This window comes from Podarcis bocagei (genome assembly GCF_964188305.1).
Source record: "Podarcis bocagei genome assembly, chromosome: 1".
NCBI lineage: Eukaryota > Metazoa > Chordata > Lepidosauria > Squamata > Lacertidae > Podarcis > Podarcis bocagei.
Genome location: NC_138125.1, coordinates 18,132,881 through 18,159,115, shown reverse-complemented (window position 1 = coordinate 18,159,115; position 26,235 = coordinate 18,132,881). Strand labels below are relative to the sequence as shown.

At 45.8% G+C, this 26,235-nt stretch overlaps 1 protein-coding gene across 1 annotated transcript in view; it reads left to right on the top strand.

Moving 5' to 3' along the window:
* Positions 1–10,831: 10,831 nt before the first annotated feature.
* Positions 10,832–26,235, top strand: part of EVL (Enah/Vasp-like) — a 152,911-nt gene continuing 137,507 nt past the window's right edge. Inside the window, exon 1 of the mRNA XM_081191974.1 lies at positions 10,832–11,479. Within this exon, the coding sequence (XP_081048100.1) occupies positions 11,475–11,479 (5 nt within the window). The 5' untranslated portion in view covers positions 10,832–11,474. The remainder of the gene's footprint in view (positions 11,480–26,235) is intronic.

Here is a 26,235-nt window from a genome sequence, read left to right as displayed (position 1 = left end):
AAACAGAGACAAACTCTTAAGAAAAATGCTAGAAATGCTTGTTTGTTTTTAATGTGCATTTGGGAAAATGCAATTTTCTAAAGAAACCAGGCACATTAAAAATGCCTTTTTATACTACATTTTCCCCTTGGCTTCTAAACGGTAATTACAGAGTATCTAGGCAAATCTCAGTCAGGAGTTGGAGAGTGCAGGCAACACCACCAAATGGGCACTCAAAAAAGATCTACTTGGCTCCATTAAAAGACCCTGGGTCTTCAGACAGCCTTTGAGATCAGGTAACCTAGTTATTATCAAATGGCACTAGTCTTTTCCTTTAGTGTGTATGGTTTTGTTTGTTATACAGCGGTACCTCAGGTTACAAACACTTCGGGTTACAGACTCCGCTAACCCAGAAATAGTACCTTGGGTTAAAAACTTTACTTCAGGATGAGAAGAGAAATTGCGTGCCAGCGGCGCAGCAGCAGCAGGAGGCCCCATTAGATAAAGTGGTGCTTCAGGTTACGAACGGTTTCAGGTTAAGAACGAACCTCCGAAATGAATTAAGCTCATAACCAGAGGTACCACTGTATTTCTTTTGCATTAATGTTTTGCTTCCAACTTGAGTCTCTCTCTCTTTTATAAGGCAAAAGTGAGGTATAAGCATTTAAATGAATAAATGTGCAGTGACTTTCCTCCCAGGACTAAAGGCCCCCTCCCCAATATCCAGACTCGAGAGTGTGATCCTGAGGGCAGTGGTAGACTTGGCACTGTGCCTAGTGAATTGCCAAGTGGAAACTTTTAATGTTCCAAGTTTCGTGTTTTGCTTTTTTAAAAAAGAAAGATTAAAAAGATGAACTTCTCCGTTTCCTCCCAGCTTCTGTATTCCAGTACAATATTGGACCAATTAGGCATTACTGGCATATTTCTGTATTATTTTAACAACCTTTTTATATAAAAAAAGAATAAAACCATTTCCAGAGGAGGAAGATTTTGGATTTGATATCCCGCTTTATCACTACCCAAAGGTGTCTCCAAGCAGCTAACAATCTCCTTTCCCTTCCTCCCCCACAACAAACACTCTGTGAGGTGAGTGAGGCTGAGAGACTTCAGAGAAGTGTGACTGGCCCAAGGTCACCCAGCAGCTGCATGTGGAGGAGCGGAGACGCGAACCCGGTTCACCAGATTACGAGTTACCGCTCTTAACCACTACACCACACTGGCTTTCCAGAGAAGGAGTAACAGTGCTCAAGCATGCAGCAAAGAGGGCACAGGTCTGTTCCTTAAAGCTCTGTATCCAAGCACTATTTTTTTTGTCCTGGAGTTTTCCCCACAGAAACCCACTCTTCAGCTAATCCAGAATGCGGCAGCAAGACTGGTGACTGGGATTGTCTGCCGAGACCATATAACGCTGGTGCTGAAAGACCTACATTGGCTCCCAGTACATTTCCGAGCACAATTCAAAGTGTTGGTGCTGACCTTTTAAGCCCTAAACGGCTTCGGCCCAGTATACCTGAAGGAGCGTCTCCACCCGCATTGTTCAGCCCAGACACTGAGATCCAACACCGAGGGCCTTCTTGCAGTTCCCTCACTGCAAGAGGTTGCAGGGAACCAGGCAGAGGGCCTTCTCAGTGGTGGCGCCCTCCCATCAGATGTCAAGGAAATAGACAACTACCCGACTTTTAGAAGACATCTGAAGGCAGCCCTTTTTAGGGAAGTTTTTAATGTTTGAAGTTTTATTCTCTTTTTCAGGTTTTGTTGAAAGCTGCTCAGAGTGGTTGGGAAAACCCAGCCAGATAGGCAGGATAGAAATAATAAATTATTATTATTATTAATTATTATTATTATTATTATTTTATTACACTCAGTCGGCGCAAACAACAATTCACGTTTCCCCCCAGATTGTCAATTGTTCCAATTCAGCTTTAAAGAGTGGGTTTTCGTGGGGAAAGCTCCGAAGCAAAAACCAGAGTGCTTGGATAAGGAGCTTTAAAGCACGGACCATGCCTGGAAAGCACATAGGTAAAGTGGATAAGCCCAGAGCGTGGTTTGCCTTTTCACCACTCACTGTTTACCCACTTCAGATCCCCCTACCCCAGAATGTGGACAAATGCAAATGCTTCTTTTTGGATCGAGAAAATCAACAAAGGGTTGGCAGTGCCCATCATTCAAGCAAGCTAGCCCTACAACCCCTCCACCCTGAATTTGGGAATCGGATGTAACGGGGGTGGGATCATGTACAACATGGTTGCATATACGCGACAAGAAATATAATTGTTGGGAAATCCATATTCCGTTGGAAATAGCCATTGCCTGCCTGAAAGTATGAAGTCTTCACAGTGAAGAGAATCTTCCCTCGTAAGTTGGTTCTGTATTGCGTTATGTGGCTTCCCATCCTATCCTTCCTCTCAGGATTAGTTTCACCCTTACTGATGAGGATAGCCTGTATCTCTGGCTTTTTTAAGGGAAAGGGCCATAACTCAATGGTGGAGAATTTGGTTGGCATGCAGAAGGCCCAAGGTTCATAGAACCATAGAACTCTAGTATTGGAAGGGAGCCTGAGTGTCATCTCGACTTACCTCCCTGGAATACTGGAACGTCGGTTAATTGATTTTCCAAAACAAAGATAAATAAAACATATACTCTTACATTCAACATTTTTGTGTCTTCTTATTTACCATGCGCAATATCGCGCCCGGACTTCCTTCCTTCCCTACATCGGCTTTCAGAATTAACATCCTCTCTTACAGATTCTTATTTACGCTCTGTCCATGTCACAAGATTTATATTAACCCTGCTACAGTCTTTAAGCTGCTACAATTATTCCGTATGTACTCAACAAATTTACTCCACTCCTCTTCGAACTTTGTTACTTTTTGGTTCCGAATCTTATAGGTCATTTTCGCCAATTCTATATATTCAAACATTTTCGTCTGCCACTCTGTTAAAGTTGGGATTTCCTGCGTTTTCCATTTTTGAGTCACTAGGATCCTAGCGGCGGTCGTGGCATACACAAATAATTTATGGTCCTCTTTTCTTAATTCATCCCCTATTATCCCTAGCAAAAAAAGCCTCTGGTTTCTTTGGGAAAGTGTATTTAAAAAGTTTTTTTCATTTCGTTATAAATCATGTCCCAGAATTTTTTCATTTTTTCACATGTCCACCACATGTGAAAAAATTCACCATCTTTTAATTTACACTTCCAACAAGCTTTGTTACTCTATACATTTTTGCTAGTTTAACCGGAGTGATATACCACTGGTACATCATTTTCATTAAATTTTCTTTTAAAGTAGAACACTCTGTAAACCTCGCACCTTCATCTGGAATGTCAGTTAAAGCACCCATGACAGATGGCCATCCAACCTCTGCTTAAATATCTTCAAGGAAGGTTCGATCCCTGGGTGCTGAGGTGGATAGGCCAGCAGAATGATCTGGCTTGGTATAAGGCAGTTTCTTGAGTTCTTTCATTATGGCAACTTGTCTACTGGTCAGTCGACATGCATGTATAAGTAGAAAAGCCATTAACATTTCACCTTCTGAAAGAAATAGCAGTAACAGCATGGATACGTTCAGTCCTGATGAAACATTCCAGAAGCTTGGGAACGTCAAAATCGGCCGAGACCTTGCAGACTGGAAGTTGGCTGGTGGCTATGCAGATTCCTGCATGCGTTGACCTAGCAGCAAAGATAGGCACTAACTCTTGTCGAGTTTTGGCAAGGATTTTATTCTCTCTAGATTAGAATGTGCAGGACCACTCTCTTTTCTAAAGGAGCTGCAAGATTGTTTTTAACAACATGCTTTTGGCCCAAGTAAGTTTTCTCACAAGAACATCTCTCGTGAAACTCTGAACCTGTGTGTATGAGCAAAGTATGCCCCAAACACTCTACTCCACAAAAGTTAATGCTATAATAAACTCGCTGGTCTTTTAAGTTGCCACAGGGCTATTTGAAGTTTCCCAACCAGACAGTGTCTGGTGTCCTGCCGATACTTATTTTATTTGGATGTATTTATTGAAAAATATTAACCACCCTTCAACAAAAGGTTCCAGGAGGCGTGCAAGAAAGACGTTCACAAAATATGGTGCGCCAAAGTGAATAAAAGGAATCCAAGCAACATATGTGTTTATTTAAATCGAACAAACATTTAAATACTAGGGGCTGTGCTTCTCACCCCACTTGCCACCATTAAACCGCTAGTACTCCCCTAGACAGCCTCTTAAAAAGCAGAGACATCTCCTTGCCAACAAAGGCCTGTATAGTTAAAGCTGTGGTTTTCCCAGTAGTGATGTATGGAAGTGAGAGCTGGACCATAAAGAAGGCTGATCGCCGAAGAATTGATGCTTTGGAATTATGGTGCTGGAGGAGACTCTTGAGAGTCCCGTGGACTGCAAGAAGATCCAACCTCTCCATTCTGAAGGAAATCAGCCCTGAGTGCTCACTGGAAGGACAGGTCCTGAAGCTGAGACTCCAATACTTTGGCCACCTCATGAGAAGAGAAGACTCCCTGGAAAAGACCCTGATGTTGGGAAAGATGGAGGGCACAAGGAGAAGGGGACGACAGAGGACGAGATGGTTGGACAGTGTTCTCGAAGCTACCAGCATGAGTTTGACCAAACTGTGGGAGGCAGTGGAAGACAGGAGTGCCTGGCGTGCTCTGGTCCATGGGGTCACGAAGAGTTGGACACGACTAAACAACAACACTTCCCTATCACACCCTATTGAACTTCCCTTTTCTTTTTTCCAATTACATTTCTGAAGCCATTTTTCTGCAATGTCACTTTGTACCCATTTTCACCTTCATTCCCATATGCACGCCTCTCCCCTCCTTTGCATGGAGACACCCCCACCCCCGCTATTCTGCACCTTCCTCCTTCCATACGTTGTAACTATTAAGCGCTCTTTTCACCTTTTGACCAATTATGAAGCCGCTGCCGCCGCCACCACCCGTCCCGTGACCCCTTTTGGACCCCTGCTTTCATCTTCACCCCCTATTTCCATGCTGCTACCTCTCCTCTCATATTCTGCAGCTCTGCCCTTTTGCACACACAACCATTATTATGATCTATGTTACTTGGAAGATGTAGAGAATCTAAAGAGCAAACCTGCCGGTTTGCTTGTTCAGTTGGAGATGGTTAAGTTCTGCTAGTGGATGTTGTTCCATGCTCACCCAAATAGTTTGATGCTCCCCCAAGCATAATTCTCATTCAGAAATGAAGGCAGCCCTTGGCCAGCAGGGGTGGGATGCCTAAAATAGGAATCCCAATATAAAGAAAACCCATAGAGAAAAATTAGGGTTCCCTTCCCATTTGGGGAGCTGCCAGTTCTCCGATCCAGATATTTCCAAAGGTGGCAAATTATGGACAGGATTAAACTAACAAGTCCCATCAGCAGTAGTCTTGCACATGGAAGGAGAGGAGGCTAATTCCATCTGTCTAGCTAAAATGTTTGCACTAATGAAATTATTATTATTATTATTATTTATATTATTTATTATTATTTATTATTATTATTTATTATTATTATTAATTTGTTTATACCCAGCCCATCTGGCTGGGTTTCCCCAGCCACTCTGGGCTGCTTCCAACAAAATATTAAAATACAGTGGTCTGTTAAACATTAAAAGCTTCCCTAAACAGGGCTGCCTGTGGTTGTTCTGGTAATTGTTCTTTTCTTTGACATCTGGTAGGAGGGCGTTCCACAGGGCGGATGCCACCACTGAGAAGGCCCTCTGCCTGGTTCCCTGTAACTTGGCTTCTTGCAGTGAGGGAACCGCCAGAAGGCCCTCAGAGTTGGACTTCAGTGTCTGGGCAGAACGATGGGGGTGGAGACGCTCCTTCAGGTATCCTTCAGGTAAAACAACCAGAAGTGCATGACATTGATTTCCTCCTTTTGGCTGAAACTCCACAAACATGAAATGACTTCAATGCATTGGCATTTACCGGTATGTACTGTATTTTGATCGAGTGATTGATTTTTTATGCGTGCAAAGACTGACCGTGTACATAGCCTATGGATGATGCTGTAAACTTCATCCTGGGGCAATTGATGGTGGAAATGCTATCTAACGCCAGCTCATAGTGGTATGCACTTGTAAATCCTGAGCTGATTTGCCGAAGAGGGAAGAAGTGCCCAACCAGTGCACCTACTGGCTACCTCTGCTGAGCATTGACAAAGCAAAAGGAGGACTTAGCAATGTGGCAAGTAGGTTGTGATGCTCCACTGGGACATTTTGTCATGTCCTCTCACCACCACATATACACAATGGGGACAAGAGAATTGCCTTGCTGGCTCAGGCTATGGCCCATTGAGTCTCGCATTCCTTTTCCAAAAAATGGCTGGCGCAAAGCCTTTTGGTACTCAAGAGCAGGGCATGAAGGTGACAAGTACAGTTGCTGTTTGTCCCCTGTATCTGCACAGCTAAGTCCCATTTAACTATCATGGCTAAGAGCCAATAGGAATATAAGGCCAGTCGTAAATTCATGCTAATACAAGATGACATCGTTCCCTACGGTGGCATTTTCACTGCAAGGAAGAGGCACTTGTGGGATTCTCTGCCCCGGGTGCCAAAATAAATTGGCTGTCCTTGGGTAGCAAAAGCGACCTATTGCATGAGGTGGTGTGTGCTTTTCTAATGCGTGAGTAGTGAATTTGGGCTCGGGCTTGGTAGTGGGAGGTGGAAATTTGCTCCTCTGCCTCAGGCAGCAAAATGTCTTCAGCTGATGTTGCAATAAGATTCCAAGTCCAGTGTCCAGTATTTTCACCTTAAGACGGCAGTGGCTAACCTATGTCCCTCCCGATGTTGTCCAGCTCCTCCAGCTCCCATCAGCCCCAGCCAGCATGGCCTGTCATGGGAGCTGGAGTCCAGGAACATCTGCAGGGCTACAGGTTATGCACTCCTAGTTTAAAACAGGGAAAGGGAGGACCACTTTCTGAGACTTTGCGGTGCCTGAGAAGACAATGCAGCAGGACTACCAAGTTCTCAATCACCACCACTCAAGGCAACTGGAATTGCATTGCTCAATGCAGTGGCATACCTCGTGTCATAGTCCTGTGCTGCTAGCCAAGGCAGAGCTCAGCGGAGGAAGAAGCCAGCCAACCAGCCAAGTCTCAAGGAGGGTACTTGCCTGGTGGCAGAGTCTGTACACAAGGTCCAGTCTGAAGATCATGAGTATCTCAGTTCACATAGTCAGATGATTGGGGGCGGGGTCAAGAAAGCCAAGGGTCCAAGGTCATAAGAAGCAAGAAGCAGCAAGGTCTGGTCAGGAACAACGAATGTTGTTTCCAGCAACTGACGGAGGCTGGCAACCCTGCTTAAGAAAGCTGGAGCCACCTGGTTCTCATCAGGAGCAAGAAGGCTGATCAGCAGCAGGTGGAGTGTCACTTCACCTTCTGCTCCTTCAGGCTGCTACTCAGCAGGTGAAGCCGACTCCTAGCCCATGACCTTGGGGTCTCAAATTTCAGCAGTGCCCTGTGTGACACCAAAATTTATCACCTTCGCGACCAAACTGGTCACAGTCACCTAAATCTGCCTCTGTTCAGTGCCACAGGGGTCACTGCTGACATCAGACTTTTTTTGTTGGGAGTCATTCTGCAAAGAAACAGTAAATATGTTTGTACCTTTAAGAACTGTTTCTGTGAGCTTTGGGCAGATTGGGCACAGTTGGTCATGACTACAAAAGCAGGAAAAGTTGCAGTTTGGATTTGTCTGCAAGGAAAAATACCCACAAGCTTTGCTGTTTGTTGTTTTGTAATAAAACCTTTATTTAATTTGGTTTTACACCGGCCCCGTGGTGTAATAGCTTCTGTCATCTGCCACCAGAGGAAAAAACCCCTCTAACATTGTTATTTTTGGCATCTCAGCCACAATCCTCCTTTCCAAAATATCTCCTCCCTTTTCAGATAAGTGTGTGAAATATACTCAGAGTCGCAAAGTGATTTTATGCTCTTTATTCAGCTCATAGTGGTGAGGAGGAATGAATGAAAGTCCCCTCAAAGTATCTGCTTTATATACATTATTTACACAATGGGCTGCACATGATTGGCTAATTCTGGAATTCTACTGTAAGCCAATCAGGTTGTGGATTCACTTATATCTGGAGCATGATTGGGTGGTTCCTGCCAACCAATCGTACTGCTGCATTGTTCTAGGACCAATCAGACTGCTGCATTCTGAATCCTATTGTTCTAGGACCAATCAGACTGCTGCAGTTTGGATCCTATTCAACTCAGTACATAACAGTGTGTTTAGGTGACAGGTGTGGCTGATCCATGACCCAGGAGGCACATGCAGTGCCCCCCACAAGTCTAGAGAGAATGATAGTCAATGGAGAAGAATGAATGGACAATGGATGAATGAAGGGAAGAGTTTGGGTGCATGGATGATGATGATGAATGAGGAATGAAGGACAAGGAAGGGGACAAATGGGATGTTCCACCCATTTTTCACTTTGCCCCACCCACCATCACGTGGTGTGTTGTCTCCACCAGTTCTCACCAAGGGACTGCAGCCTTCAACTCTGAAAACGCTGCCCACACATGAATTAGGACTTAAGGCTTTAATGGATAATAAACAGGGACCTTTGAGTGACCCAAGACAAGACAGTCAATAAGGAGGAGTGCCTACAATTGTCCTAGAAATTCTCTGTAATTCTCAGGATAATAGTTCTGGGCTAACAAGCCTGAATTAAGAACATCTATGAACTTTACTTAAACAAGCCTGTTTAAAAATCTGAAAGGTTTAAGAAATGAGAAGGTTCCTGTCAATCAGCATTGGCACCTTTGTGATGTCGAAACAGAGCAAATGTGTTTTGGGAGAAGATATACTTTGGCATCCATCTCTTAGGAAGTTTCTGCGAGTGGGCATTTCGGAGACCACCCCAAGGTCCTCTTAACAGAGCAAATACTGGATTGCCCAGATGGGAATGCGTCCCTTGAGCTGGAATCATAGAATCATAGAATCCTAGAGTTGGAAGAGACCACAAGGGCCATCGAGTCCAACCCCCTGCCAAGCAGGAAACACCATCAGAGCACTCCTGACATATGGTTGTCAAGCCTCTGCTTAAAGACCTCCAAAGTAGGAGACTCCACCACACTCCTTGGCAGCAAATTCCACTGTCGAACAGCTCTTACTGTCAGGAAGTTCTTCCTAATGTTTAGGTGGAATCTTCTTTCTTGTAGTTTGGATCCATTGCTCCGTGTCCGCTTCTCTGGAGCAGCAGAAAACAACCTTTCTCCCTCCTCTATGTGACATCCTTTTATATATTTGAACATGGCTATCATATCACCCCTTAACCTCCTCTTCTCCAGGCTAAACATGCCCAGCTCCCTTAGCCATTCCTCATAAGGCATCGTTTCCAGGCCTTTGACCATTTTGGTTGCCCTCCTCTGGACACGTTCCAGTTTGTCAGTGTCCTTCTTGAACTGTGGTGCCCAGAACTGGACACAGTACTCCAGGTGAGGTCTGACCAGAGCAGAATACAGTGGCACTATTACTTCCCTTGATCTAGATGCTATACTCCTATTAATGCAGCCCAGAGTTGCATTGGCTTTTTTAGCTGCTGCGTCACACTGTTGGCTCATGTCAAGTTTGTGGTCAACCAAGACTCCTAGATCCTTTTCACATGTACTGCTCTCAAGCCAGGTGTCCCCCATCTTGTATTTGTGCCTCTCATTTTTTTTGCCCAAGTGCAATACTTTACATTTCTCCCTGTTAAAATTCATCTTGTTTGTTTTTGTCCAGTTCTCTAATCTGTCAAGGTCGTTTTGAAGTGTGATCCTGTCCTCTGGGGTGTTAGCCACCCCTCCCAGTTTGGTGTCATCTGCAAATTTGATCAGGATGCCCTTGAGTCCATCATCCAAGTCGTTGATAAAGATGTTGAATAAGACCGGGCCCAAGACAGAACCCTGTGGCACCCCACTAGTCACTCTTCTCCAGGATGAAGAGGAACCCCCACCCCAGTCTGAGGGCCCGGGGCAAAAATTACTTGATTTGTGTTTGTTTTTGTCACTGGGGTGTTTTGTTCTTGTCTTGGCAATGTTAATGTATTGGAATAAAAAAGTATATATTTCCCCAAACAGAAACTGATCCAGAGAAGCAGGCTTCTTCTGAGATATCCCTTGCTTGGTTTTGAGACCTTTCACTACTCCTACGACACTTCCAAACACCAGTTTATTGTGGCACTGGTCCTTCTGAAGCCTGCGAGTTCCCAGCCTCTCCAACATCTCCATGACGTCACCCTCACCAAAGCGCCGCCCTGCATTACCCCCTCCCCTTTAATCCGGATTAACTGCTGCCCAGCTTTTATTATTATTATCGGATTTTCCTGAGAAACGGCAAATCCGGGTAAAATCGAGGGGCGGGGGGCGGCATGTGATGGCATTTTGATGAGGACGACGTCATACAGGCGCTGTGCAATATGTCCATGCGTTGCGCAGAGCAGAGTCCACAATAAACTGCCCCGTTACACTGCAATATACATTGCAACCACCCCGAAAGGGTTTGGGGTTTTTTTTGGTAAAAAATAAAATAAAAATAAATCTGGATTAGTGAGCATAAAGGAGCCCCAGCCCTCCCCCGTATGCGCGTGAATTTCCAGATTAGGGTCATAGGCAGGGGCTTTCTTTTTTTCCATTTCAAAAAATAGTTTTTTCCACCAAAAAGGCTAAATCGGGATAAAGGCGAGGAAGAGGGAAAGGGCTGCAATGTCGATGCCAAGGCGTCTGGTGCGCGCACGAGGAGCCCCCCGCCCCCCAATATCCTGCAAGAATCCACGACCGCTCCGGGTACGGAGGCGCGCCTCGCTTCGTGGTGGCGCACGCGCGCTTCGCCGCGCCCGGGCGTTGCATGGCCGCCTCGCGTGTGCGCTTTTCTTCCCCGCCCGCTCTGTGCGCGTGCCTGGACGGGCTCGCCAGGTCGGCGATGCCTCTGCGAGAGCCGTAGCGGCGGCAGGCAGGCAGACAGACGGGCGGAAGTGTCTGTCAGCAGCAGTGGGCAGCCGAGCCCCGCGGGCTTTGTGCGCTTCCTCCTCGCCGTCGCCTCCCTCCCTCCCCGCCCGCCCCACGCCCACCACCCTCGCCTCGCCACATCCCGGGAAAGCGGAGCGGGAGGAGGAGGATGGCCGGGCCCCTGGACCGCTTGCCCGGCGCCGTGGAGAAGCTCCCCGGCAGCTAGCGCCCTTGGCCGGCGGGGACGAAGATGCCATTGCGCGCCAGCCGCAGGCCGCCAGGAGCAGCAGCAGCAGCAGGGCGACTGAGCAGCGGATGCAGCGACGCCAAAGCCCGCCGGGCTCCCTCCTCCTCCTCCTCCTTCTCCCGGGCGCCGCTCCTCCATTGAGCATCTGACAGCCCGCAGTAGCGCGAGACGCCGACGACGCTTTTGCAGCCGCCGCCGCCGCGCTGCCGAGCCCGGGGCCCGGGCAAGAGCTTCCCGCTGCGCAGTGGGAGCTGGCGGGGAGACGCCGGCCAGAGGCGGCTGCGCAGAGCTCGACTGCGGGGAAAATGAGGTGAGTCAGCCGAGCTGCGGCTGCCCCGTCCTTCTTTCTCCTCCTCCTCCTCCTCCTGCTGCGCGCCGAGCGCCCTCCTTCCCTCCCTCCCGGATGCTGCCGGCAGAAGGCGAAGGGAGAGAGGCGCGCTCGGGCAGGCAGGCAGGCAGGCAGGCAGGGACCCCTCACCTGGCAGCAGCCGGGCAGGTGCAGGCAGCGCCTCGTGAGGAGAAGAACGGGCGGGCTTGGGGCAGAGACGCGCCCCGGCGCCGGGATAGGCTGGGCGTGGGGTGCCTGCCTCGCTTCCTCGGGCCTAGCAGCTGCTTTCGTTGGAGCCCCAGCACCTATCTTCCTTCCTCCCCACCCCTCCATACCTAGGAATTGAGGGGAGTTGCCTGTGCCCCTTAACCGCTGCAATCTGCTGCTCCGAGCAACCTTTCTTAAAAAAACAACAAAACCCTTTGTGGCAGGTTTGCTGTGGCACAAGGGTCAGCTTCCTAAGGGAGGACTTTTCCTCGTCTGTCAGAATTTATGCCTCAGTTGGGTGCCAGGAGATGATCTACTTTTGGGGTGTTTCGTTGTGACAGGCAAACACGGCTATGCCTCTGAGATCTGCCACATATCCTGCTGATCTCGGTTCTGCTGTGGGAAGCTGGTTTCTGCGGATCAAGCTGCTGTGAAAGACACAAGAATGAGCTAGACTCCAGCTGCCGCTGCCTCCCTCACAGTTGGCAACCCTAAAACTGAGATGATGGGATAATAAGTAGGGAGGAAGCACATGCAGAGCGCCCTGTCCTCAGGACGGAGGCCTTATTCATGTGGTGCATGTCTTTCTGGCTTGCCCACTGCAGGAATTAGCAATGCCACAATTCGCCTAGTGCTGGATGTTGCCCGAGCCATGCATGGGGTAGTCCCACTGATCTCAGTGGGTCTACTTTAAGCACAACTAAGTCTGGATCCAACTTAAAGTCTGGAGGCAGCAGAGAGGCATGTCTTGTTTCTTCAAACGATAGAGGTTTCACACTGTGTTGGAAATCATAACCTGCCCTACAAAGTCTTGAGTCGGTTGTAGGTAGTAAAACCAGCCACTTGGGCACCTGAGATTAAGGTGTGTGTGTGTGTGTGTGTGTGTGTGAGAGAGAGAGAGAGAGAGAGAGAGAGAGAGAGAGAGAGAGAGAGGCAGGCAGGCAGGCAGGCAGGCAGGCAGACGAGGGTGGCACACTTCCAGGTGGGATTCAGCATCAGTGCTTCTCTTGGAAATGTAAGCAGAGCTGTTCTGGCAGTGTGCATCTCCATCCTTCCTCCATTGAAAAAAAACCTAAGTGTCACTGCGCCTCCCAGTCTTTCACCAGAATGGATCCCATGCTGGTGGGTGGTGTGTTTTAGACACGGTTGGCTGTCATTCCTCCAGCCTTTTGACAGATTGCACACTCTGCATCCTGGCAAGCGGTTGTGGGGTTTTATTTTTACATCTCGTTTCTGCCCCAGCCCTTGTTTCTGCTCTCATGTGCAGCTTCCGTGAATGTAACACAACGCCTTAATTTCTGTGCTGGAAAAAGCAGCGGTTTTCTTCTAGGTGCCTGTGCTATGTACTCTTGAGTATCCCCAGGAAAAGAAAAAGCACTGGGGAAAAGTACTGTGTGTGTGTGTGTTGTGGCCTTTGTTGCTAAGTGTCCATGTCTGTGCATATGTATATAGATTGCCATCCTAATCCGCAAATAAATTTGGTAGCTTTCCAAGAAACACGAGGTCTTCCACCGAGGTGTATGTGTGTGCATATAGGTGTGCTAGCTCTCCCAATTCATGCAGAGGGAGAGGGAATGGGCATCAGTATGCCAAATGACTACGTAGTGCATCATGTGGAGAAACACAGAGAAAGGTGCATAGCAACAGAGATGGAGGAAACGCGCAACTCCCCTCCATTGGCAAGAATGTGGGTGTGTTCATTCCTTCCGTTGCTGCAGCCTTGCATGCCCTGTGCTTGGGTGTGTTTGTGTGTTCAGAGGTTTCTTGCTTTATCTCCGTGGTGTGATGTTTGTCTACGTCTTTTATTTGTTTACAGGTGATGTGTTGGATGGGGGGGACGACCTTAATCTCTCCCCTCCCCTTTTTATAAAAACGTGTGTGTCAGATGGATCCTTGCCCAGCTGATTCCTCTCCTTGCCCCTTCCACCTCCGTATTCAGTTCGGCTTTCTGTGCCTGTAAGATGCAGATGTTGGCTAGGCATATATTTGCAGTATCTGCCTCTCTGCGTGTATTTTCTAAGGGAGACAAGGGGAATGGGAGTTCTCTAATAAACGCCTCTTGGTTTCTTCTGGAGATGCAGGAAACAAAAACACTCCTGGGATCTTCTTTATAACAGTGTGGCTGTCTTGGTGTAGTTAGAGATACTGCAGCTTGTGTGATGGGAACACACTCCCCCCCCCCTTTTTTTTTGCCAGTGACTTTGGAAAAGATCCAGGAACAGAGTTCTGGCTGAGGCTACTGGTTTAGCAGTGCAAATTCTGTGCAGATGGTATAATTGCTCTTGTGTGCGTGGCATTTCATTATTTATATGACAACCAGTTGGGGAGAGATCAGAATAACTTGGGAAGGAAAGAGCCTATCTTTACGTGACCTTTGCCTCTCTGAGATAACTTCTTCTCCCGATTCAGAGGTCCACAATAACAGAACCACTCATATTTACAATGGCTGGGTCATGTTATGCTGAGATAATTATTCAGTGTCAGAGAATTTAGCTTCTTCCTCTTAAGGGCAGGTTATTTATAAGGGAGGAATTGGGCATCCTGGAAAAAAACGAGATTGTCTCCCAGGATAAATTGATAAAATGCTAGTGGGTGATGTTTTGGGGGTTGTTGTCCCCCCACCCATAATTGACTGTCATTACTTAAACTGATATGGCAGATTATGTCAGGGGTTATAAAAAGCTGCAGACAACACATCAAAATAGCTCACCACCAGCATGGCGCTGTGTGTGCCTGTGCACATTTTGTCTCCTGCTAATCCTTGACACTTCACATGCTGTTTGGTGCGTTTCTCAACGCTCCAGTTTTACCCATGCCTTTTAGGGTTGTGGTCAGTAGAACCCTGTGTTACAGTGATCTAAAAAGCGACCAATCTTGATTACAGCCAATTTAAGGATGTTTGTTTGTGCTCGGGACTTGAGGCCTCTTACATTGTCCTATTTAGTTAAACCATGTTTAAGCTCAGTTCAGAGATCACATCAAAGATGTGGTTAAGGAACCTTAATTATGGATTCATGTGTTGTGTGAAATAGGCAAACTATGCTTTGTGATTAACTGCGGAACCAGAATTGGAAACCATGGTTTGAAGCAGCTTTGGAAACCATGGTTTGTGCTAACTGGCCTGTTGTTATTTATGAATCGACCAGCTGTAGCTTCGGACGCTGTGTTTTCTCCAGAGCCTGTTGCACCTTGGAGAGCAGGATTGGACGTATGAAAAAGAGTACAGAGACAGTTGAAAACCAAAGCCAGCAAGCTACTCTCAGCCATATTTTGCCTGCTGTGCACTTGAAAGCTTTGAAAGCATGGTTTGGGTTCTTCAGTATGGTTAGTGTGATATCTCTATGGTTCTAGGACTTATATGCACAAGTATTTGGGATGGAGGCTTAAAAAGCTACAAAAAAGAGATATAAATAGTTGGCTTGTGCTCAACCATCATAGCTGCTTCCTGATGACCAAAATGCACTGTTCATCCTCTGTTGTCCAGGTCCATTGTGCCTGCCATAATAAAGTGGTAGAACTTCAGGCAATCCATGTTATTCCACTTTTTCTGGTGGGTTCTGCACAAATGGATGTTTTGCGCTGAAATTTCCTTGGGATCATTTCCCTTCCAGTTGTCTTCTTGTGAAACTTGAACCAAAATTTTGGGGCAGAGAGGGAGGGAAATTGCGCAACTAGATGTTCTATCAAATAAGTCAGCGATGTTATGAGCACAGTGGAGAAGAAAGATAATCGATGAGGGTGGGAAGCAAGCAAAATGAGGTGCCAACTGGGAAGAAGCTTCTTGGGATGGGATTAGCTCTCTGCTGTGTACACACCACAAACAGTTCACTTCTAATCTGGAAGCAAATCTCAAAAGTACACAGCCAGCTAACAGACCTTAACTTTCTCCAAATTGGAACAGGCTCAAAATAGTTCTGAGATGGCTCAGGACTTCATGGCTGCCATGACGACCATGGGACTTTCCTAACATGCCATTGGCCCACACTGGACCTTGTTTTCACAACTGGGCAGGAAGAGGGTGATCCAAAAGTGGGGGAGGGGGTATTGACACCAGTCCCTTGTTATAGTCAGATGCTGAGATTTAGGCTTTCAGCACCTTTTCTCCTCTGCAGAGGCAGGGGACCTGTTAGGATTCTCTGCCCTTGGAGGCTGATGGAGTCAATGGGTTTCCAGTGGTTCTGAAGGATTTTCTGGCTGCTGTCACTGGTGCTCCTGTTGAAGCTCTGGCTGACTTCTGGAACATCCAGATGGCTAGGGCTGTTGACGCTGTGCCTGAGTGCCTCCTACCGCTTGGCCCTCTGGTATACTCCAGAATTTAGGAAACAAGATGGGAGACGGCTTGAACATGAGTGGAGGAAACCTGCAGTTGAACACTGATGGGTTCTCATCAAGCAGTGGCAGTAAAGGCATCCAAGAAGGCACAAATTGGGGCTTAGGCCCAGTTTTTGTACAGAAACTGCTTTGATCACCCTGTAGGATGACCTGTATTGGAAAAGAGAGACAGGGGAAATGCATCCTTGTTCATTCTCCTTGATCTCTGAGCCCTTTATGTCCAAATGCCATTTTCCCTGATGGGCTGTGCGTATTTAGTGAAAATATTTTCTTTTTCTTTTAAATACTCTGCTTTTCTTATGGGCTAAAGCGCCATCAGTGTGCAAAACTCCCATCGTTCTAGGCACATTTTGCGACAGGGAATTTCTTTAGCGCGAGCAGTTTCCGAGCTCTGTGCCTAAGATTTCAGATTTAAAACTGCAGAGTGGAAGGAAAGGAGGAGCTTTTTATGCCTCCCCACTTCCAGCTACTCTCTGAAGATTGGAGAAGAGACCCTCTTAGGAATATTAGGGGGTTGGGCAGGGGAAAGACTAGACCATGTGAAAAATGAACATAATATTTCAGCTGCAGTTCATTCATTTTCAGCTTTGTATTCTTGTTATAAAAAGCGCACCTAGACATTCAATTGTTGTACCCATAATCTAGGTTTAAGGTGCCATTCAGCTCTTAACTTTCAGATTTCAGCTTCTAACACTGAGGGCCAGGTTATATATGGAAATGTAGTACATTGAAAGGTCTGCTGACTCTGAGTTAAAGCAATGAATTTGCCTTATTGAACATTGGGATTGCCTCCTGCACTTTTGCACACTACCTGTTCTACCCTGGTGCAATCCGTGTCCCACGATTGACTTATTTCATAAGCAGTGCCTGCCCGGGTCAGATTAAGTCCCAACAGGTTGCTGCTTGCCCTGAATCCCAGGCCCGTTGCCTGTCCTCCTCCGCTGTTACAGAATGTCTTGTGCACATCATCCAGCCCACTGCTAATTTATTTACCTCTGTTCTTGAGCTGCAAGAGCTTTATACACCAAGGCGGTACAGTATTTGGGAAGGGAATGTCCTGCCCATTTAAATCTGCAGCCAAAGTGTTGCCCTGATCCTCCTGCCTACCAAACGTGGTAGGGCTGCAAATACCCAAGAATTTATGCAAGGTACTTCAAAGCAGTGGTGGTAGTAAATTAAACCGAAAGAAGAGAGAAGCAATGCATGAGCAAATATTGTTTACTGTAGCCAATCCAGCATTGACCAGATTGCAAATGCTCTTGATGCATTTGGCCAATTTAATTGGGGGTTTTTTTTGGGGGGGGGGACAGGGGACAGAGAGAGAATACCTCTTGGACATACATGCCTGCTTCTAGAAAGCATGCTTGCCAGTACAGAGTTTAGTTCATTCTGCTTTTTTCTGTTGTATGCTGCAACAGCATCAAGAACAGACTGTAAGCCTAATTCAGTTTGTAAAATATCAGAGAGATGGGGGTGTCTTTACATTTCAAGCCTGGTTTAGCTGAGTTATGGAGCAATAGTATGCAATCCTATGGGGTTTACTCTCAGAGAAGTTAGCAACAAACTTGAGTCTCATTAACGTTTGGTGGACTAGATTTGCATTTGGGCCTTCATCTGACTTTGTAGAGCTTGAAAACACAAGAACAGGCATAGACAAACTTGGTCCTCCAGATGTTTTGGGACTACAACTCCCATCATCCCTGACCACTGGTCCTGTTAGCTAGGGATGATGGGGGTTGTAGTCCCAAAACATCTGGAGGGCCGAGTTTGCCTATGCCTGTACAAGAAGTATTAAATTGGTGCTGATGTAAGTCAGAGGAGACTGATGGATATGACAGCCTAGTTTATGCTACCCTTTCCCCATCACAAAACTCCTTCCATGTGCTTGATTGCATAACTACTTTCAATGCCAACACCATCAGCTGTCTTGATGAAGCCACTGGATTATCCTAGCTAGCTACCCACATGACACAAACATCCATATGGAGCATTATAATCTACCTTATACAGGCCATGACATTTATTCATCTAGCCCAGGAAAGCATTGCGTGTTCTTACTGGCAGTGGCTTTCCAGGTTTTTGCGGACCAAAAGTCTTCCACATCACCAGTTACCTACTTCCAGGAATTGAATTTGGGGTGTTTTGCAATCAAATCATGCACTCAGCTACTGAGTTATGGCCCTTCCTCCACTGATCTGGCATAGGAGCCATGCATGAATTTGCAGCAGCAACTGTATTGCAGAAATATTCTATGATTTGGGCCTGAGGTGGTTAAAGGTGCAATATTCGGTATTTACCCTTTTTACCTGGGAGGAGAATGTAAGATAATCTCGAAAGTCTTTACTTGATGATATGGGATCAATTGTGCAAATGGTTTTTATACCTGTAAACTGCTTAGAAGCCTGTTTTTGCATTAAGTGGCATGTAGCTCCAGGGTTGTGGGAGGTCAAAGACAGTTTCTGCAGCGGGGTCCTTACCTCCAGCCTCCTAGAGCTGCCCAATCAGCATGAAAGGGGAAATTGTTTAGCCTCTGAGAATATTTATCCTCACCCTTCGTGCTGATTGGAGCCAATCAGAGCGAAAGGAGGTGAGTTGGCCACTGTGGATCGGATCCTAGGGTCACTCTGCAGAAAGTGCATGGGAAGAAGTTTGAGGAGTTCTTGTTCTGCATGCTCCAAAGCTAAGCATGATGTAAGAATGTTGAAAATACAAGTTAATTTCAGTTTCAAGAGAATAGTGTGCAAGTTCTGTAACATACCACGGAATACTAAGGAGAATACAAAAGTCACGCCAAATAAAGATATTGGCACACTCCAAATCATTTGTCCGTGTACGTGCACAGAAAACAATAGATCTGAAATCAGTGCTAAGAACTGCATTGATTTTTGCAATGCATCCCTAATTATTGTTGAATAATCTTAGAAGACTGTAGAATCTTAGAAAGGTGTGTGCTGGGGAGGGATGACTATGGCTAGCAAGACAGGAACCTGCACTTCTGAATTTGTCATTACGCTACTGGTGGTATGTAAATTAATAATATTATGGAAGAAATGTTTACAAGCTGGGTATAGGTTAATCCTTCTGTGGCTGCCTTCTGATGCATAGTTAGGCACACCAGATTTTTCTCTAGTTAGCAGAATTTAAGGAAGCATTACAGTGGTGCCTCGCAAGATGAAATTAATTCGTTCCGCGAGTTTTTTCCTCTAGCGAATTTTTCGTCTTGCGAAGCACGAAATCCCATAGGAATGCATTGAAATTCCTATGGTCAAAAAAAGTCCAAACAAAGCCAAATTTGGTACAACAAGAGTTTATTAAGTGCTCTTTAAAGTCACACATACTGTAAAGAGCATTTCAAAAATTGAAGGAACAATAAATTAAGTTTCTAAACATGACAGAAAAACATTTAAAAATCAACAAAGTGTACAGTATATTTTCTAAGACTCTGGGGGACAACTCGAAGAAGGTTCCTCTTCCACTCTTTGCTTCTTGCTGAAGAACCCCCTCCTCAACTGTTCCCCCAGCCACCCACCACACAGAAATTCAAATCCAGAATATTTTTTAAAAAACAGCAGAGTGGCCCAATGGTCACAGAAAATCATAAAAATGCAGGGGGGAAAAACACACAAGCTTCCAGATTCTTGCAAACCCCTCCTCAACTGTTCCCCCAGCCACCCACCACACAGAAATTCAAATCCAGATTTTTTTTTTAAACAGCAGAGTGGCCCAATGGTCACAGAAAATCATAAAAATGCAGGAAAAAACCACACAAGCTTCCGGATTCTTGCAAACCCCTCCCCAACACCAAGTCCTTGAATTCCAAACACCCCAACCCAAAATCCAAACCCCCCCAAAAAGTTTTAAAAGTTTAAAAGAAGTTTTGGAAAAGCTTCAAAAATCACCAAAGTCTTCAAAAACCTCAAAAAAGGCTACCACACCGCGTTCTATGAGTTGCTCCTCGAAGTTAAGTTGCAACTGTATTAACGGTGTTAAGAAAAAGGAAACAAACTTGCAAGACGTTTTCATTTTTCGTCTTGCAAAGCAAGCCCATAGGGAAATTCGTCTTGCGAAGCAGCTCAAAAAACGGAAAACCCTTTCGTCTAGCGAGTTTTCCGTCTTGCGAGGCATTCGTCCTGCGGGGCACCACTGTACTGGGCTTAGGGTTAACAGCCCCTCGTTCCCTGTTTAATCGGCCTCATTTATATTACATTTTCAAACTGACTGCCCGGCAGAACTCGGTATTAAAATAATAGTAATCATCATCATCAACAACAACAACAACTATTATAAAAGCTACCATTGAGGGGCAGCATCAAGCTTTTTTTAAAAAAACACACACCAAAAACCAATGGTTTTTACAGTGACAACACACAAGAGAGAAAGAGTACAAGCAAGCAGCATAAGCAGATAAACAATTGCCTCCAAATTTAAAAGCATTGTGATAACAAGGTGGCTGTGTTTGGGTTGAGGAAAGCTGTTCACAGGAAGAAGACTGTGCATTTGATCCCAGAGACCTTGTAACTGACAGCAGGATCCTTCCCTTTGATCAGACCTGAGCTATAGAACTGAAAGCAGTAATGAAGTCAGCTAATGCTGTGGCATTAATACTAGAGATTAAAACACTGGCTTGGCTTTAGCACACAGGGATTTAATGAAAGCCAAGGGAATATTTCCCTTATGTTGCATTTAGACCTGCAGTAGAGCAGGTTTCAGCAGAGGACATCTTCTGCAGCTGAGAGCTAGGAAAGGGAAACCATTTTTTAAAAAATTGAGTGTCGTCTTGTCAGTTTTTAACTGGGCACTGAGAAGCATTGAAGGACGCATTTATGTGCTGGGCAACAGTACTGCAGATGCAATTCAGGGCAAGTAAGTGTAAACTTAAGGGGGGAAACCCACACTGGGGTGAAATGATGATAATAATAAAGCCCCAAACCACATAATACCCTAACGGGCTTTAAATAGGCTTCAGTTTTCCAGGAAAGAGATATGGAAATCCCAGTGCAAAGTTCACTAAAAATATGAAATATGTACTGTGGCAGTGTAAACAGTCATTTCAATTTTAGGACTTCTTAAGAAACAGATTGGAAATCAGTAGAACACACATTTTAGAATTATTACGTTTCTACTCAGAAGTGTGTTCATTATGTTCAATTGCCCTTACACCCTAGTAAATGTGTTTTAGGATTGCAGCCTTTTCATATACAGTTGTACCTCGGAAGTCGAACCCCTTGTGAGTTGAATGTTTTGGCTCCTGAACGCTGCAAACACGGACGTGAGTGTTCCGGTTTGCGAACGTTCTTTGGGACCCGAATGTCCGACACAGGTTCCGCAGCTTCCGATTGGCTGCAGGAGCTTCCTGCAGCCAATCAGAAGTCACACCTTGCTTTCTGAACATTTTGGAAGTCAAATGGACTTCCGGAATGGCTTGCGTTCGACTTCTGAGATATGACTGTATATGACACTTTAGATCAGCCTTTCTCAATCTTGGGTCCCTGTATGTTGTTGGACTACAACTCCCATCACCCCTAGCTAGCAGGGCCAGTGGTCTGGGATGATGGGAGTTGTAGTCCGACAACATCTGGTCCCCCAAAGTCAAGAAATACTGCTTTAGAGAGTACCAAAAGCAAAATGAAAATAACTGTTAAAAACGGTATGATACCGCTTTATATTTATAGTGCGGATGGGACCTAACTGAACAGGCCAAAGTCCACTCCCTGCTTTAAGGGATGATGTGGGCTCCCTATTACTGTAGTAATGATCAGAAATTTCCCCTCCCACCACTGATCTGATCAGTTAGAATCTAATGTTCCTTCTTTGAATAAAGGTTTGACGAGAATGGTAGGTTAGGCTTGAATTCCTTGTGGGATGATCAAAGGAACTGTGATCAAATTGGAGCTCTATTCTACATATGTCACCTGCAGAACAGGGAATTTTTGATTACCGGTGCCCTAAATATGACATAATGCATTTGCCGAGAAGGCTGTTGCTGTTGCCTCCGAGCTTTAAGATGGAACATCTGTGGAAGGAAAAGCAACAGCAGAGCAATACAACAGATATACATTATGCGCTTGCCTGTGTCAGTGTGTACCTGGTGAGTTTTGTTGATTCAGTAATGCAGAACGAGCGCACCAAAGCCCGTAGGGATACGTTTTTAGTAAAGAAGCAATTCACTACAAATGAATGAGAACTGGAGTAGGGAAAATCGCTGGTAAATTGTGTTACCTTTGCTTAGAAAAATAAATGGCGATGAACACATTTGCTCCAGCTGTCCCTATTCATTATCTTTATTTCATAAATTTTATATACTGCTTGATTGTAAAAAGCCTCAAAGCCGTTTACAAAAGGAATAGAACAATAAAATTATCAGTAAAAACAGTTAAAAACAACATTGGGGGGAATCAATATCACTGATAAATTAAAAACAAATCAAATTCCTGCATTTCAGGGGGTTAGGCTAGATGACCCCTTGGGGATCCCTTCCAAATCTGCAGTTCTGTAATTTCATGATTCTGAAACACACACCAGCATTCTACCTACTGGGGCAGGCTTGTCTAAACAAAAAATGGTTTTGACATGTGTCAGAAAGGGTACAGTGAAAGTGCCTGCCTGGTGTCAGTAGACAGGGAGTTCCAAAATGTGAATGCCCTCCACGTTCGAAGACTGATTTCTTACAAATGCAGGATGAGAATTATGTGGCACTTGTAACAGTGCCCCTTCCTCAGATGAAAGCAGTTGAGTGGGTGCAGTGGCATAGCGTGGGTTGCCAGTGCCCGGGGCCTCCTGAAGGGGAGTGGGTGGGTTGGAGGGAAACGGAGTACGCATGCGCATTCAACTGCCTGATGGCTTCTGCATCACCCAGGAGATCACAGAGATAAGAAAAGAAGAGTTGTTCCCTTGTCTGGAGAAGTCACTTCCTGGTTCACATGGAGAAGCCGTTTTCAGCAGAGCCCAGCGACAGAAGTGCACAACTGTATTGAGGCAGCACCGGGTGTTGAAATTTCGCACCCCTAACAATTTTGCATCCGCCCCATGGGCCCCCGCCCACGCTATGCCACTGAGTGTAAGGCAATTCTGCAGGTGAAATATACATACTTAGAGTTGAGTGTGGATTTCATGCTCTTTATTCAGCTCATAGTAGTGAGGAATGCCAGTTCCCCCAAAATGCCTGCTTTATATACATTATTTACACAATGGGCCCCACGTGATTGGCTAATTCTGGGATTCTCCTGTAGGCCAATCAGGTTGCTGATTCACTTCCACCTGGAGCTGGATTGGGTGGCTCCTGTGGACCAATCAAACTGCTGCATTCTGGATCCTATTGTTCTAGGACCAATCAGACTGCTGCATTCTGAATCCTATTGTTCTAGGACCAATCAGTCTGCTGCATTTTGGATCCTATTCAACTCAGTACATAACAGCAGGTAAACTGGTCCCAAGTTGTTCAGTGCTTTATTGTAATAGTAGTAGGTTGGCCCGGTGCTAAATTTGCAACCAGTGCAGGTCTCTGAGCACAGGTGCCGGCAAGGCCTCGCTCCTGAGCACAGGTGCCGGCAAGGCCTCGCTCCTGTCAGCAATTGCACTGCAGCATTGTGGGCTAACTGCAGCTTCCGGGAAGCCCCACATAGAACACATTGCAGCAGTCAAAGCTTGGCATTATCTGCACCATGCTCTAACCCAGTGTTTTTCAACCACTGTTCCGCGGCACACTAGTGTGCCGCGAGATGTTGCCTGGTGTGCCGTGGGAAAAATTGAAAAATTCAAAAGATTTTTTTTTAAAAAAATGTCAAATTTCCGCCCACTAGGCGGGCGCCGGACTGTGTCCACCCTATTTCCCATCCGTCCTGGGTGGGGATCAGATCGGATGGGATCGGATGAGAGCGGACAGACGGTCCGCTGTCATCCGATTCCCATAGAGAGCAGCGGGGCTCTGACATCTCCCTCTCTGCACACTGTGGTGGTGTGCCTCGTGATTTTTTTCATGAAACTAGTGTGCCTTTGCCCAAAAAAGGTTGAAAAACACTGCTCTAACCAACTCAGCTATCCTCCATTGTGTACACACTGACTGGTGGGTCTTTCCCAACCCTGCCTGGGGCCTTCTGTATGCAAAAGCACCTTCTCTTGCCACATGAGCTGCAGCAGACAAAAGGAGGACGGGGCCAGAATTGTGAGAAGATAGGTCAGGCCCTGACTCAAATGGGAATAAATGGAAGCTCTGGTCAGATGCAGATTAGATTCCATCAATACGCACCTGTGGCTGCTTATGAAAGCATTCTGGAAACTGCAGTTGTTTGTGAAAATAGTAGCAAGGATGTTAAACAGTATTCACTGACAGATAACATGTCTCACTAGTACTGAAAGGACTTCGCTGGCTACCAGTTTGTTTCCAGTTATAGTCCAGTTGATTACTATTACTGTTAATTTATTAATGGCCTTCTAAACCACCACCTCAAGGTGATTTACACATAAGATAATTAAACACAGTTAAAAACACAAAAACAACAAATACAATTTTTTTTTTTAGAAACCCTAACAGAAGTGGACACTCATTTATCCACCTGGGACAGTGTTTTCCAAACTTGGGTCTCCCATCTGTTTTTGGACTATAACTCCCATCATCCCTAGCTAGCAGGACCCAGTGGTCAGAGATGATGGGAAATGTAGTCCAAAAACAGCTGGAGGCCCAAGTTTGGGAAACGCTGAACTGGGGAAAACGTGCTGGAGCAAAGATGTCTTCACTTGTTTCTGGAAAGTGCAGATAATGAGAGCCTCAACAGGAATGCTGTTCCATAGCACATGGGAAGCCACACTAAAAGCCCTGCTCCGAGCTGCTTCTGAGATCCTTGGAACTTGGCAAGCATAGGAGCCAACTCCTAGGGGCTGGACCCCCAATAAAATATTTGACGGGCATTGCCATTCAGATGGTGTGCGTGCACTGCATCATGTGACCTCTCAAGTGTTGGCACTGGCCAGTGAAACCCCCAAAGTCTGGGACTGGCTTACCTGGAGGACCCACCCTGTTATTAAGATTTTGACCAGGGGCTTTGCTGAGGCATGATGTAAAACATGGGTAGGCAAACTAAGGCCCGGGGGCCGGATCCGGCCCAATCGCCTTCTAAATCCAGCCTGCAGACGGTCCAGGAATCGTCGTGTTTTTACATGGGTAGAATGTGTCCTTTTATTTAAAATGCATCTCTGGGTTATTTGTGGGGCTTGCCTGGTGTTTTTACATGAGTAGAATGTGTCCTTTTATTTAAAATGCATCTCTGGGTTATTTGTGGGGCATAGGAATTTGTTCATCCCCCCCCAAAAAAAAATATAGTATGGCCCCCCCCACAAGGTCTGAGGGACAGTGGACTGGCCCCCTGCTAAAAAAGTTTGCTGACCCCTGATGTAAAAGAAGACAGAATGATGGCAGCCCAGAAGGAAGCTTTGCTTTAAAAAGCGTTTTTGTGTGGGTGGGTGGGTGTTTTTTTGTTTTTGTTTTTGCTGCATACTCCTGTCCACTTAAGAGGGCAATTCACTTGAACACACGAACACACACACACAGACACACACACACACACACGTAAAGTTCTTCATTTCTCTGCAGGGCAGGGGCACCGTCTTCCCAGTTTTAAAAATACCAGTAGATCATATATTTCTAAACAGTTAGATTTTTTCACCCCATGAGGCGATGACAGTTTGTAGGGCTTTAAAGGGATGTTGTTTTAAAAAATAAAAATAAATTCCCTATATGGAAAGTAGTTCCAGTCTTGGCTGCCTTTGCTGCGAAATATTTTGGCTTCCCAAGACAAAAAAAAAAGGGGGGGGGTTTGAAAGCCTCTTCAGTGTTTGTAGAGATCTGATGTCTATAGTTTTCCTAGGATGTCTTTCTACTTATGGTCTGGCAACGGGATCTGAGGAGTCAAAAGCAGACACAGAGTTAAGCTGGAAACTCTGAGTGTCTCGCTTCTAACTTGAAAGTGTGTGTGTGTCGTACGAATTTCTGACGGAAATGTCACCTTAGAGACTCCTTCGCCTGAAAAGGCCACACGCATTCCAATAGCAGCAAAAAAGTGGTTTTAGGGTTAACACTTGAAGTGCCTGTGCCGTTCTTAGCTCTAGGAGGCTGCCTTAGCCCATCTAGTTTAGCATTTTAAAGTCTTAATAGCTAGAATGTTCGAAAATGAGACTTTGTGTATTGCTTGGAACTCCATATTGTG